General features: G+C 43.5%; 1 protein-coding gene across 3 annotated transcripts; it reads left to right on the top strand.

Moving 5' to 3' along the window:
- Positions 1–124: 124 nt before the first annotated feature.
- prune (prune exopolyphosphatase) lies at positions 125–14,034 on the top strand. Of its 3 annotated transcripts, none has more exons than XM_023832028.2 (9): positions 125–442; positions 4,665–4,769; positions 5,306–5,511; positions 5,907–6,091; positions 6,430–6,588; positions 6,732–6,826; positions 7,769–7,927; positions 8,434–8,542; positions 8,664–14,034. In XM_023832028.2, exons 1-9 carry the CDS (start codon positions 404–406, stop codon positions 8,771–8,773), a joined length of 1,167 nt encoding a protein of 388 aa, XP_023687796.1. In that variant the 5' UTR covers positions 125–403; the 3' UTR covers positions 8,774–14,034. The 3 variants fall into 3 exon arrangements, 2 of the variants coding, with proteins under 2 accessions (XP_023687796.1, XP_023687793.1); XR_011984882.1 differs by having other exon boundaries at positions 126–442; positions 8,434–13,321; positions 13,411–14,034; XM_023832025.2 differs by having other exon boundaries at positions 126–442; positions 8,434–14,034.
- Positions 14,035–14,478: the final 444 nt, after the last annotated feature.

Raw genomic sequence — 14,478 nt, 5'->3', positions numbered from 1 at the left:
CTGTGGTCAATAATATTTTTCGATTATTCACGTGTTTATATATTACGCATACGTTATGTATATATAATTTAAGGAGGTTGGGGTATTTCTAGTGCCACGTCGCGCTGCATGACAGTGAGTCTTCAGTCGCACATGTCGATGCTTCTTGTCATTCGAGAGCCGCCGGCGTTCGCTTGCGTGCGCGCAGCATCGACCGTCATCGTGAACACGCTCTCGTCCCCGGCGCCCGCGAGCCAGGCGCCTTGTTTATCGCCGTGAACCCGCCACTCGCTCGAGGCTGGCAGGTTTTACGGTCACTCTCTAACCACATCCCTCGAGCGCCCAACCGCCACTTGACAGCGAAGCGAAAACAATCATACTGATTTCCAGTAGAATATCACGGGCATATTTATCTCTGGTGAAAATGGAGGGGTTTTTACGGAGCTGTAGCGAAGCACTTAAGGTAAGTGCAGTGCCTATCTTAGATGGAAATAGCTGGTCACCGTGATCTATTTGCTATTTATAGTTTTCTTTTGTATTCCTGGTCTGTGCTGCCTTGTCCTGGGAGTTTTGGACGACGAAACGCTGATTTTGTTGTGTAGTTTGAACGGCTGAACTAGAGGATATGCTCGTCCGCTAGATTAGTTAACGGAAACAGAGGCACTAGGTAAATAGTTAGGCTAGTTGTAGGGCTGTTGTGATTATTATAGGGCTATAGTGATTAAAACCCGTGACGTGATTATTATCTGAGCACGGATTCATGAAACAGGACTTATTCACTTAAGTGAATTCGGCCTGTAATTCGCTGCATAATTTTGGCAATTATTAATATAAACATATTTTATGATTTTTATAAGTAGTCTCTATGGTTATGTTACATTTTGAATATTTTAGTCTTAATATTTTTAGATCGTGAAAGTGTGCAATCTATTTTACAGTGCATTTACTAATACTAGGCTTTAAGATTACGAACTGCCCCGTCGGGCTGTGTCTCTTTTAAGAGTAATTTGCCACGAGTAATACTAGAAATATGTATAAGTTGTATTTCAAATTATTCATTTTGTCGAGAACTGCTCGTTTTTTTCGCTGTGGTTTCGATCCGGCGGTTTCAGGAGCGATGCGACAGCTGCACCGAACGATAACTAAACGCGAGACCCATGTGGACGCTGCCGATGCGTGAAGTTGCGGAAGAATCGGCGCCGAGTGTCGCCTGTTTAAGGCGAGCAGCCAAAGCTATTGTACATGTTACCACAACAGCAGGTCGACCATTGGCCCCGTAAAAGGGAATTTTGCAGGTTTGATTTCGGTTTCAGCTGCCAAGTACAACCCTTTCGATGGGGTTACGTTTCGACAAACTTGAAAATGATTTTAATACAGTACACATAACCTAAGAAACATCATAACCTATCCTATGGCCTGCCTTAAACATGCTTAGAACACTCACTTTAGCCTAGTTGGGTAAAATCATTAACACAAACCCCACTTTATATAAAAAGGGTTGAATATCTCATGTATTTATTTTAATAATGTACTGAAAATGAAACACGTTTACCCATCGTAAAGTCGTAATATTGTAACACGGACCATCGTCACCCGTCGGAGCGCCTGTAGTTCATTTACGTTTATTATACAGAAGATAACATAACGTGGTTTTCCGGTGAAATTCAAGTGATAGGACCCGTAGAAAATCAGTGCTGGGCACCTTTAGCTTGTACTGTACATTATTATGTGTATTGCTGAATGCTGTTTGCATGCGGATTTGCAGACCGGAATCAAGACCACATCTGCCAGTCAGTGCTGTAGGCGATGTGTTGTATAACGGGAGATGCAGAGGAGGTAAGACGTAGAGTGTATGTGTGTTCAGGGTTAGCGGCTAGATTTTTTCACTCCTTCAGTTTGCTGTGGCTAATACTCTTTGAATAGCTCCAGCTAGTAATGAAGCAACTTTCATTGTACTACCGTACATTAAAGGTCTTTGTTTTTTGAGCAGCTGCTGCCAGCATATTGGCTGGCAAGGCGCCGCCTCTGCTGGGAGGTAAAAGAGTCCCCATGTGCCATCTGCTGCCAGCCTGTGGCCCTGGCAGGTATGAGCAGAGCTGTGCTGCGTGGTTCTTTTCTCCATCCACTTCTGAATCGTTGTGGTTCGGGATTGGGGCTCTGCAGCTGCTTTTCTTGAATCTCTGTAGCTGCACATGTTGGCTGTGCAACCCGATGGCATTCCTCCTCCGGGCATGTGAATGTCACCAGCCCACCTGTGTCCCACTGAGTCCTGGGGAATGTGCCGTCAAAGAGAAAACCCTGCGATTCCCTATGGGAACGGTCCGAAGAGATAAACAGGCCACGTGTACAGAGTCTGTGTGATTCGGGAGCCCTGATGGGTTTGAAGCGCGACGGCACTGATTCCTGTTCACGTAACCGGGCATGGTCTGTAGTCTCTGTACCTTGGGAAGGTCACTGGAGGAATTTGTTTCTCCTTGTAGCCAGGACTGGTACTTTCTTTGTCCTCCTAAAAATGTAAGAAAAAAGAGAACTTTATAACTCTCACGTGAGCCCAGAAACACCAGAGGCATATTAGGTGTGATTATGACGTTTGTGTCTGACTTATAATTAAATGCTTCAGGAGGTGTGTGTAGGACTGAAGCCTTGCAGAAACCTGTTCCTCTCCATGACACCTCACTGTGCTGCGGGGAGAGAGACTAACTGAGATGGAACGGCCGCGTTGGCTGGAGTTACCGTGCCTCCATCTGTCTGTTTTGAATAAGCATCGGGGAGCATGAATTGCGTCTTGCCAGCCAGAGCTATAGTCTAGGTTCCTGGCTACACTGTTGCCTCGTTTTGGTCTAGAGGTTGTCTGAGCATTAAGAGAATCTGAGAGACAGGGTGGTCTGTTCATCAAAGGGACCCTGCTATTAATTTATTAACAAGTCGTAATTATTACTTGGAGTATATGTTTATCCAAACGTGATACATGTAGTGTGTCATGTCTGAGTTCTAATCAAAGTTTCCGAAGTAGTTTGCAGTAAGGTAAATGGGGCTAGGGCTGCAGGTGAGCACAGCTGTCAGGACATGACCAACGAGTTACTGGTTTTAGGTCCTGCCAGGAACACATTCATTCTTTTAAACCATGCACTAAACCTGAACTGCTTGGTTAGATACCCATCAATTAAAATTGTCAGATGAGTACATCTGTTAAGTGATTGCAGTGTAGCCATCTTGCTTAAGCTAATTGAATATCATCCTGTACAGTTTAAGGTAGTCTGGTTACTGCCTTTCAGTTTGTACATGTTTAAAATTGGATGTGTATCTGTTAGCTACTGGATGCTTGAACTTATTTCAGCTTCAGGTGGTGTAATTAAACAGTCTCAAAAAATGTTTGACTGGAAAAGTCAATCGATGATCAATAATGTCGCAATCAGTCCGAAAACAAAAAACAACACAGCAAATGCTAATTTTACTTGCAGCCTTTTATCTTTCCTTAGCACTCATCTTGACTGATGAGGGCCAGTTAGTTTTTAACTAGTGACCAGCCCCTCTTTCTCTCTGTCGTGTCCAGTGATGCTTTCTTCACAAGAAGTACACCTGGATTGGCATACACTAAGCTTCTCATCATCATTTTAGTGGGTGCTGTGTTTTCTCTTTGCAAAAGGCCGCTCTTCCGTAAGGCCTCTTTCACTCATGGCGTTATGCTTGATTAGAGCCATGTGGCTCATTTCCTTCCAACCTTTGGCCATGGTTTAAGGCTTTCTGCTCAGACAAGTGATTCCCCCCCCTGCCCATAGCACACCACTGTTTGCATTATCTGTTGTTTACCTCCATGGCTTTTCTCAGATTAAAGTGGTCGTTGCTCCACGCTCCATGCTCTGATAGCGACCCCGGAGCACCCTTTTTCTGCATACCAAGCAAACCAGCAGCTGGGGCATACTACATGCCTTTTCATGGAAGTGCTGCATGGGAGAGTCAGGAGAACTGATGGGTCCGCTTCTGAGAGGACTTAATTCAGCATCCATCACGCAGCAGTGTCTGTAGATAGAGTATCATATTTTGGGATTCGTTCTTTGAGGATAATGGGGGAATCAAGGGTCTCTGCTAATTTTGTATCAACGGGCAATGTGACTTTGTTTGGATAAGAGGTTAGTACGTACGGCTGGGTGAGTAGTTGTTCTGGATTAGAGGAGATGATTTGTTTATAATCCATTCAAAGGAAGTATTTGTAGTCATCCAGAGGCATCAAGTGGTTGGCTGCTGCTGATCTAGGTAGTTATTGGTGTGTCTTCAGCAACAGTCCATCCATTTTCTTTACGCTAATTGAAAGATGGACAGGTCGTGGAAGATGGGGTGGGCGTACAGAGAGCAGCTGTGAAGTTCTTGTACCTCATCACCAATGATCAGAATCTTCTGGCAAAGTATGTTTGGTCCATGCCCTGCAATTCACCCAGGGATACGATTGTTCTATACTTTAGTTTTTCTTTTGCTTTTTAGGCTTCTCTGATTTAAAGGATGTATTGTAGCGAAGTTATTGATGATTAGTTTTGGCCTGAATTTTTGCCCTGCGGTACAATCTAAGTGCAACAAGCTTAGCTTACCGATGCTAAAAATGTTCTCTTTTGAGTTTTGGGTGTTGGGTGCCGCACACCGAATTACATTAGTATAAAAATGGAGTCTCTGACACCCCGCTTTCTTCCCAGCGCTGCTCGGAGGATGGCTCCAAGGTCCACGTGGTCCTGGGGAACGAGGCCTGCGACCTGGACTCCATGGTGTCTGCCCTCGCCTTCGCATATTTCTTATACAAAGTGGGTACAGTGGCTACCTCCTCTGACAAAGGCCTCATTATGCGTGTCGGGAACTCGGTGAATAGATCTTCGTTTTTATAGCTTATGTAACTGGACAGAAATGAAGTCAACAGAGACCTGAACAAACGTTCCTGCTCTGTAGCGTGTATCAGTGTTTGCGAGGTACAATAAATAAGGCAGAGTAAGAGACTGAGGTTCCCACCGGTCATTGGATATGGGAGTCAATTAAGTGTGTATTGATGAATGGGGGTCCAGGTTAATGAGCGTTAACTCACTTTCTGTGTTACCATTAGCAACAAAGTGATCTGTGATGTTTGCACACAGTTCCGCTCAAAAGCTCATTGCAGTGTGAATATCGGCGGGCTGTGTTTAGCAATGGCTTTTTACAGACCTTTATTACAAGGCATTGATCCCATTTGGATGTTTGTTCCACATGATACTAAAATGTTTTGATGACTTTCTGGATTAATTAGGTGACTGTAAACGCTCTGCAGGAATAAGACGCCATCCTAGCCTAATCCTACCTACTTTCGCAGACGTCCAGCAGCTCTGGAAAGGTGACTGTCCCGCTTCTGAACATCCGGCGAGCGGAGCTGGCGCTGCGCACAGACAACACATTCCTGTTGCGCCAGTGTGGCCTTCCACTGGAGGCGCTGTTGTTCCGGGACGATGTGGACCTTGCGGGGCTCCACAAGGCCGGGCAGCTGGCTCTCACACTGGTGGATCACAACGTGCTGCACAGGTCAGAGGAGTAGCGGAGTAGCGCGGGCTGCGGGAGTAGCTGGGATGCTCTTCCAGACCCATTGCTGAACCCTTTTTACATGCTGATTTGTAAAATTCATTATTACGTCAGTGTCTTTGTCAGCTTCAGATATATGATGTGTGATGTCATACACTGAGCTGAAATACTGTTCTCGATAGTCATAGTGCAAATATGAAGTAATCTGATTGGTGGGGAAAGATTGTGCAAGCATGGTATAGGATTATATCGTGGAATTCTTCAGTCTGGTAATGGTTGCAGTGCGGCCAGTATTAAAAGTCAAAAAAGGTACCAGCATGTAAAAAAAAATATTTTCGCTATATATATATGTATGTTATTCACTGAGCTATGACCCCCCCCACCCCACCCCCCCACAGCTCTGACAGTGGCCTGGAGACGGCGGTCCTCGAGGTCATTGACCATCATCATTTGGAACGGACACCGTCCAGCCTCTGCCCCGTAACCATAGAGACGGTGGGCTCATGTTCCACCTTAGTGACTGAGCGCATTGCCCAGAAAGCTCCTGAGGTGCTGGACCAACAGGTGGCACAACTCTTATATGGTAATCCCCATGGCAACACACACGTTCAGGGAGATCTGCAGAGTCTGTGTGATTTGTGCAGTTATATTTAAATTTCTTAACGTTATCACTTTTCCGGTGTGCCCTGAACATTGACAATGGGCTGTTTGCTCAGTTACCAGGTGCTAAATTTAATCTGTTAACCTATATATGTTTTTACATCCGTATCGTCAAAAAATAATAATTGATTAAATGCACTGTCTGTTACTACATCAGGCATTAATTAAAACTTGCCTTAATTAAATGTCTTTTAAGATCCTTCATTTTCTACCCAGTGTGATAATAGACAGTTAACCACTTTTGTGTTTTTCTGATCGTAGGAGCCATTGTCCTCGATTGTGTGAACATGGCTCCGGAGGCGGGAAAAGTGACACCCAAAGACAGCCAGTATGCTGTCTGGCTGGAGTCGCGCTTCCCGGACCTGCCTCCGAGGGGCGCTCTCTTCCAGTCCCTGCAGACTGCCAAGTTTGATGTTTCAGGTTGAGCTCGACTCATTGTCCCTTTTCAGCCATTGCAGCATGGCTGCCTGTACACCGTATCCTTGGAAGAACATGAACACTAATGATGTGCCGTTCATTTCGGCACAGTCCCTGATATCCCTTCTCGGTCCATTTGATACCAGGCCTGACAACAGAGCAGATGTTGCTGAAGGACATGAAGGCGGTGTCTGGGGGAGATTTAGCGCTGGCCGTCAGTGTTGTTTATATGACGCTCGATGTGAGTAGACAGTGGTGTCATCCATTCATTCATTATTCATTATTTTCTGTGTGTGCATAAGAGTGAGGTAACGGTAATATGCCACCTCAGGGGAAAAAGAAAAGATTTTATTTTTATTATCATTGACCGCAGAACCGGGAGAACATTTGGAACCTCATTAAGAATGCAGTGATGAACACGAAAAAATTGCCTACAAATAATTTAATGCCAGCCAATGAAACTATTAATAAAAGCCGGAGTTATTCCTGTGGTGTTTTTTTTTTTTTTTGTAAGTAAAATGTGATTTTGAGGCGAGAAAAATATTTGTCACTTGCTGATTGTTTCAATTTGATGTGGACCAATCAGCTTTATTTTGAGACTATATATTTGATGTTATGTCACCAGCAGCGTTTGCCGAATCTCGGCATGCATTGCGAGGGCGAAGAATGTGTATCGTGAGGTGAACAGGCCTCCACAACTTAGAAAATAACTAAAGAGACAGAGGATTATGTCAGAGTTTCTTAAAAGGAAGCGTAACTTTATGCCCCCCTTGTTCAGATATGTTTTGCGGTCTATGATTATTATTATTAGTTATAAAAGAGGTACATGAGCTCATTTCATGAGTTGAATCAGCTGCCTGTGCTCCACCTTGGGATCGTTAAACAGCAGACCATGGCCGGCTGGGTTTTTCCAGCAGGGATGCATAAGCATGGCGATAAAAGATTTTGAAAAGATAATTGGGTTCAGTTTACATTCCGCTGTATTGCATGTGACCTGTTTCTTCCCACTAATTGTGTATTTCTGCAAATAAGGTTATGTCTAAGAAGGAACGATGCATACCCCTGTTCAGCTCCGTCGGCTATAGATAATGATTCATGCCGAGCTGAAATGAAAGCCGAATGCCGCTTCTTGCCTTTTTGATGTCGGGAACGCTCTGTTTGTTTATGTTATTGCTCTGGACAGGCATTCCTGCAGCGGAGATGTCTACAACAGGAGCTCTGTGAGTTTTGCCACAAGCACCGCTTTGGCCTACTGGTTGCCATGACGATCTCCTTCAACGAGAAGAACGAGCCCTTCCGCCAACTAGCGGTCTATAGTTCCAGCACACTCTACAGGGAGGAGGTAAGTAATGCCACACCACAGCGGATCACCCTTTTTTGGTTTGCTCCACAGTTACTGCAGTGCTTGTGGGCTTACCCTTGTCATCAGGATGGGGGGGGATTCAATCAAGATCAGTGTAACTTGTCAGGTCATCCAACACCAGGCAGGAAATGTAGTCTTACAAAGACTCCTGCCTTGCGTAGCCTCTGTTTTTTTTGGAAGCATATGTAAACACGTAAATTTAACTTCACAGAGCAATTCATAAATATAACTGAGTTTTATTCAGTTGTTTTACATATGTTTTCATTGTACTTTTGGTTGACCCGTAAGTATTATCTTAGATACAGAGTGTGCAATAAGTTTGAGATTCAGTGTTGAATTAGGTTGTGGGGTGAGAGATTCATTCCATGAAGTGCTGTTCTACCAGCAAAGGACTAGATTCTCACAATGTGGTTCATCTGAGTACATTCTGTTTGCAAAATTCTCTGCGGGGTTGGACTGTTTCTGGTTATTTTTGCCTTTTGTAGGTGAGCCAAGCCTTGGACAAAGCCCAGAATCCCTGCCTTAACCTGTCTCCAATGAGCAGCCCTTATGCTGATGTCAAAGCCTACCTCCAAGGGAACACCCTGGCCTCCCGTAAGAAAGTGTTGCCCATAATCAAGGACTTCTTGAGGGAGTGGGAGCGAAGAACAGTGCATTGTGGGGATGTGGAGGACTTAGAATTGGAGGACCAGTTTGACCCCTCCCGCTCCCCTAGCATGGACGACGAGACGCGCACCCGGCGTTACTCGGCGTCGCGGCAGCGCCGGCCAGCGGCGGAGGACATTGGAGCAGAGGAGGATTGCCAGGTTCCCCCCACGCCCATGAACAGCCTGGTGGACGGCTGCCCCCTGGATAACGGCCTGCCCAAAATCAGCCCCGAGGCCATCCTGGAGAAGTTTAGCAAGATGGCCAACCCAGAGGCCACAGAGGGCAAAGGAGTATCTGGGGGACATTGAGGTGGGGGTCGGCCTTCCTGTGTGTGCTTCCTGCCCCCACCCCCACCCTTACCACAAACCCAGGAGTCTCAGCATCTCCCTCTATGCAGTAATCAGTGTTCTTTCTACAATCTCTCTGGACAAACGGATTCCTGAACAAAGTTACGGTATTTTAAATCGGCCATCTTTTTTGGCCTCTGATGTATGGTTTTGAGGGCGTTCCGTCAGTTCCACTTGTTCTTTGAAGAGCCCTGGTTTTTGGCCCAAGCTCTTCATTTATTAAACCTTCGTTGTTCTTTCCGGGACTGCATCATACTACTCCGGATACACTTTTTAATACCTTGGTGTAGTGGTCAGTAACCCTGGTTAAGGGGTTAGTTTTACATGCTGTGCCTAGTTACCTGTTATCATAGACGGTTGTCATTTTGACATTAGAATGTAAATGAGGGATTGGTGATCATAAATGTCTTTGTCACTTAGGTCTCTGGAAACAGGATTCATTGTCAGAGCTTGTTCAAATCTGCCCCTAATAGCTAAGTTGGGGTATCGCGAGTCCGGCTGCATAGACCATCTTCTGGACCAGAGCTTGTGGTCACTAGCTGATTAGATTAAGCAGATGAAAGGAAATAAACTAAAGGAATGCAAAGAGGAGATTTGGAAATAGGATGCAGACTCGTCGAGGTGTAGCTTTATGCGTCCCTTACTGCTACTGCATTCCACAATAATCGGTTTTAAATTATTTCATTCATCAGCGTCGTGGACAAAGGGAAATTTAATACCATTGTACTGCGTATTCTGTGTTATTATTAGCACTGCGTCCCCAAACTTTCTCTCCAAAGACGTCATGGAATTAGCCGGAGTCGAGGAAAGGGCACAGAAAAGCAAACACTTTGCACCGAGGCAGGTGGGAGGCCCTATCTCTTTGTCGTCTCCCCTGGGTCCTATACACCACCTCTCCGAGACTTGTCGGGAAGGGCCGTGTGAATAGAACATATCTTCAGCCTCAGGCAGTCTAGATGCAGCAAGCAAGAGGCCGTGATGTGTCCCTCTGTGCAAATCTGCCGTCATCCCCTAAATATACCTGAGTGACACGTGCTTGGATTTTCCTACCGCTATTTATCAGAATTTTCCAAAGGCGGCTGGGTTTTTTTTCCAGCTCTTGTCTTTTAACGGTTTTTACCAAGTGTTGTGTGGAAGCTGGTAGAGTAAGGGCAGTACGAAAGTATTCTATTTATTCCTGTTAGTTTATTTCCCTCAATGTGTAACATTGTAGTGTTTGGCATCCACATCACTGCCATGATGTGACACCTGATGCCTTAAGTTTAGCTGGTATTAGTGTGTAGCAGTCTGTGTTCTGGAAATTCATTTCCTGTTTTTGTTTGCTTGTTGATTCCCAAATACTGCTTCAAGGCATGACTTGCGGGATTTTCTGACCCAAAAACTGCAAAGCTGATTATCTGCAGATACCCATAGTTTCTCCCCACTGGTGTCAGATAATGTGAATTAATTCCTCTTTCTTTACAAATCTGCTGTATTGGTGGGACTCCCCAGCATCCTGAAGAATGGACAGATGCGCATAATTTGCTGCAACTTGTTTCTAGACCAGCACATGCAGAGCACCCTAGGTAGAGCTGGTTTTTAAACTTAGAGTTGGGTGTCCTATTGCCGCGCCCTTCTCTGTCTGCAGATGAGGTAGGATTTTGCTTTCCTTATCACTGACAGCTCTGTTGTAAATATATTCAGCGTAAACAGCTGTTCCAGTCATTAGCCTCATGCTGCTACCCAACCAACCCTTTATATTAATTAAAAAAATACCTCTGCCAGTTGAAGTATCTGTTCCTGTAGATTAATTACATTCTGTATTCGTTCAGCAGGTTAGCTTCATTAAAGTGACAGTTTTCTGTGTTATAGTTCCCATCCTGGCCCACTGAGATGCCCAAACAATTTTTTCTCCGAATAACGAAGGCGATGGGTCTTCACAGGCTTGTGTAGCAGCCGTCTGTAGCCTTGTTTATTCAGTCTGGATCTGAAAGGGGTGTGTGTTCGCGTTGAAGAGCTTTGGCTGGTCCATCCAGTGTAAGAAAATGTAAGAAACGTAAGTATGATGTAGATTCCAAGTAATCCTGGCTGTGCCCTGTATCAGGGAAGGCTGTGACATTATGAATGATGGCACACTTGGGTGTTGAAGTCCTCTTCTGTGTCTGTAATGAAGGAAGTCATTTTAGTGTTAACAGCATTGTTTGCTTTATTATACAGTTTGGTCTAATTATTGTATCAGATGAGGGGAATCGCATTCAGCATTTTGATTTAGCTGAAGTCTTGAGACGAGTGTTTAGATTTTTCTTCCAAACTTCTAAAAACTTGTTTCAAGATGATTTCACTGTCCCCTTTCCTTCCTGTTGTGATCATTTACAGGATCAGTGCGCTTGTAAAGCAATCACATTTCTTATCATTTGCAGACTGAGCGAATGTGCTATCCAGTGTACATATCTGATGATGCTATACTGTGAACACCCAATGCTAATCTGTCGACTTGCTGTCTTTTCGACTCGCTACGATTTGTTAATCCAGAGAGCTGGTGACAAAGGTTTTAAAAAGATGGCAAATCTTGCAGTGTTGCTTGGTCGCTGCGATACTAGTCAATCTGAATAGTTGACTTATGTTTAGATATAGGCTTAGATGTATATTTATAATGACACATAAACCATATATGTTTGAATGATAATTTGGCTGCTATGCTTTTGGCCCATGTGAAGTGTTTCTTTTCAATTACTGTATATAACATACGGAGTTGGAGCCTTTTGAAAGTGGGATTTGAGTAACATATTTTTTTTGTAAATGACCATCACAGGAAAACAGCCGTATCTGCAAGGCAGTTTCTACATTGTGTATTAGCGTATTGTACTGTAGTACTTATTAGTAAGAAAGCTAGCATTGTCATTCATGCAAACAGGCGTACCTTGCAATGGGGGGAATTGGAGGACTTTAGTTTAAGACATGAGATATTCTGATGCACTAATGCTGATGGAGTCCTTTGATCGAGAAAAGTGTGGGTGTGATGCTGCAGTCGGAGTTGCTGTTTGAGTCAACTCCAGGACATTTGGCTTTAAAGTGGTCTGCCTTTGTGGTCAGAGAGCAGGTCACATCACTTGTAATATACTGGGGATTGTGTATTTGGTGGTGCGTGGTATTTAATCATATTCACAAAGAAGCGGTGTAGTGTATAAGATCAGACAGGTGTCAAAATGTTGTCTCGTTTTTGCAGTCTGAGTCTGCTTTTCTCGCTGGATGGCACGAAGTGGGTGCAGCACAATATGCCTGTTTTACTCTATTTCATTTCTGGCTTGACTAACAGAATGACTGTGCTTTCTTGAGAAGCCTTGTTTTGTCAGCGGGTTTTTCTCAGAATCTCTGGTTCTTCGTGGCTGTCTGCTGAATGACCTCAAAACTGGAGTTCACAGGAGCTTCTATCAAGTGACCTACGATGTATCTGTAAATCAGAGCCAGTAACACCGCTCTGCCCGCTCCAGTACTGGACCACACACCATGTTCCCTCTTTATTTCTTTTTACACCCGATTTAAGCTGGTGTGAGATGAAAAATGCCACCTGAGGTGTGTGACATTGCTCCTCTAGAGTTTGCTGATGGAGGAGTCACCTGAAGTCCACCCTGTGTATTCTGCATTTAAGGTTTTTGGGCAGAAATTTTATATATGAAGCAGAAAGTCCTTCACCTATAGAAAAAAAAAAAAAGAGGTACGTTTTGTTTATCTCATCATGTTTCTTACAGGTAACATTGTCTCGAATTTCCTCTTAAGAACTGTGTTATGGATAGAAAAAATGTAAATAATAATAATAATCCATTCAGCCAAAAGATACTTGATACATAATTTAAATTTATAAGATTAACTGAGTTCTTTATTTTTTGATAACAGTTTTGGATGATTTAATCTCTTGGTACAGATTTATTTTTTATCTTAAAAGTATATATGTTATTCAGCGTATTTGAGACTGGTACTGTATATATTTGCATGATTTATTTAATTATGTTGACATATTCACTGTAATGTGCTTAAAGACTATTCAATTCATTTTCAGGTACTATGCAGGACTTTTAAAAATAAGAACATTGCTTATTAATGGGTGTTGATTCGTGATCGTTTTCTTGTTTTGCTAATAGTACAGTTTAAAATGCAAAAAATATATATGTCACACTAAAGCACACCTCTCCCAAGGGACAGGAGTCATTTTGTAGTTCTTCTGGAAAAGACTAAGCAGTCATCGCACCACCAAAGAGTCAGTATGGAGGCCAGGAATGAGGGATTCTGGGAGGACCCGGAATTGTGCTGCATGGGTGCTGACTCACAGAATCCCACCACTGCTGCTCACGGGTCAAGCTGAAGCTGGCGGCAAATGCTGTCACCGTTTCAGATGTGTCAGGCAGGTGTCCTGTCGATGCCAGTGAGCGGAGACGCTGACAGCTACTCCTCTGTCACCCTGTGTCTCCCGTAATCTCCTGTCTCTCTCAGGTGTCTGTCCGCTGTCTCTGCACCGTGTCCCCCGCGCGTCCCCTGCGCGTCTCGATGAATGTTACGAAGCCCAAAGATACCCAGTCGTTATTGACCGAACTTTATCCCATATCACCCAACAAAGATCAAAAAAAAAAAAAAAAAAGCATGAAGATTAAATAGAGAATAAACAATGAATGAGCTCCCCACCCACTGCTATGATCTTGATTTACATAATGCAGGATAATCACAAGTGAACTGCTCATCAAGTGTGTGTACAATCCCGCTGTTCCAGACGTGGTTTGTTTCTGTCACTGAATACATTTTATCTTTTAATGCAAACTTAGTAAGCTATATAAAATGGTTTTATCTTAGTGTTTGAATGCAAAGTTTAATTAAAGAATTTTAAAAAGCATAAGGTTTCCTTTTTTTATGGCAGTGTGTTTCATTCCTTTAGGTTTCAGGTAATGACATCATGGTTAAATGTCAACATTCTCATCTAGCTGATGTGTGGAGACAAATAGACTGAACTGTGACCTGACCTCGATAGGGATGTTTCTTTAGCTTGTGTTTTGTAGACTGTTTTGTGACCAAAACTTTTGTTTTTATGGTAAATAAAACCTCCAACAGGGCTGATTTTAATAATTGGTACATTGTCTTTCTGTATAATGAATATGACAAAGGTCAGATTTGCAATCACATAATGTTTTTCCACCACCTCTCATAACTACTGTGTGTGGGAAGTTGTTATGGAAACCATTGTGATGCGTACTTTGGTTTTAGTTTGGTTTCCATACACAAACATCTCAAGTTAAACGCTGCTCTTGAGGAAGACCACATGAGGGCAGACTTGGACCATAACAAGGTGATTCTCATTTGGACCTCTTACATGCACATGCTTACATGACAACATTTTAGCATTCTTTTTTTTTTTCTTTTCTTTTTTTTTACAATTGTTGGTTCTGGCTAGATATTGATTTATTTAAAATTTAATAAAAGTCATTCGAATTGCTGGTTGATGTAAATCAAGTCTGGATCCTCTCAAATTCTTACTAATCACAGCTTTCTCATGATCAACCCCCTTGCATA

Source organism: Paramormyrops kingsleyae, chromosome 23, assembly GCF_048594095.1.
Source record: "Paramormyrops kingsleyae isolate MSU_618 chromosome 23, PKINGS_0.4, whole genome shotgun sequence".
Classification (NCBI taxonomy): Eukaryota; Metazoa; Chordata; class Actinopteri; order Osteoglossiformes; family Mormyridae; genus Paramormyrops; species Paramormyrops kingsleyae.
This window is presented reverse-complemented; position numbering and strand designations above follow the sequence as displayed.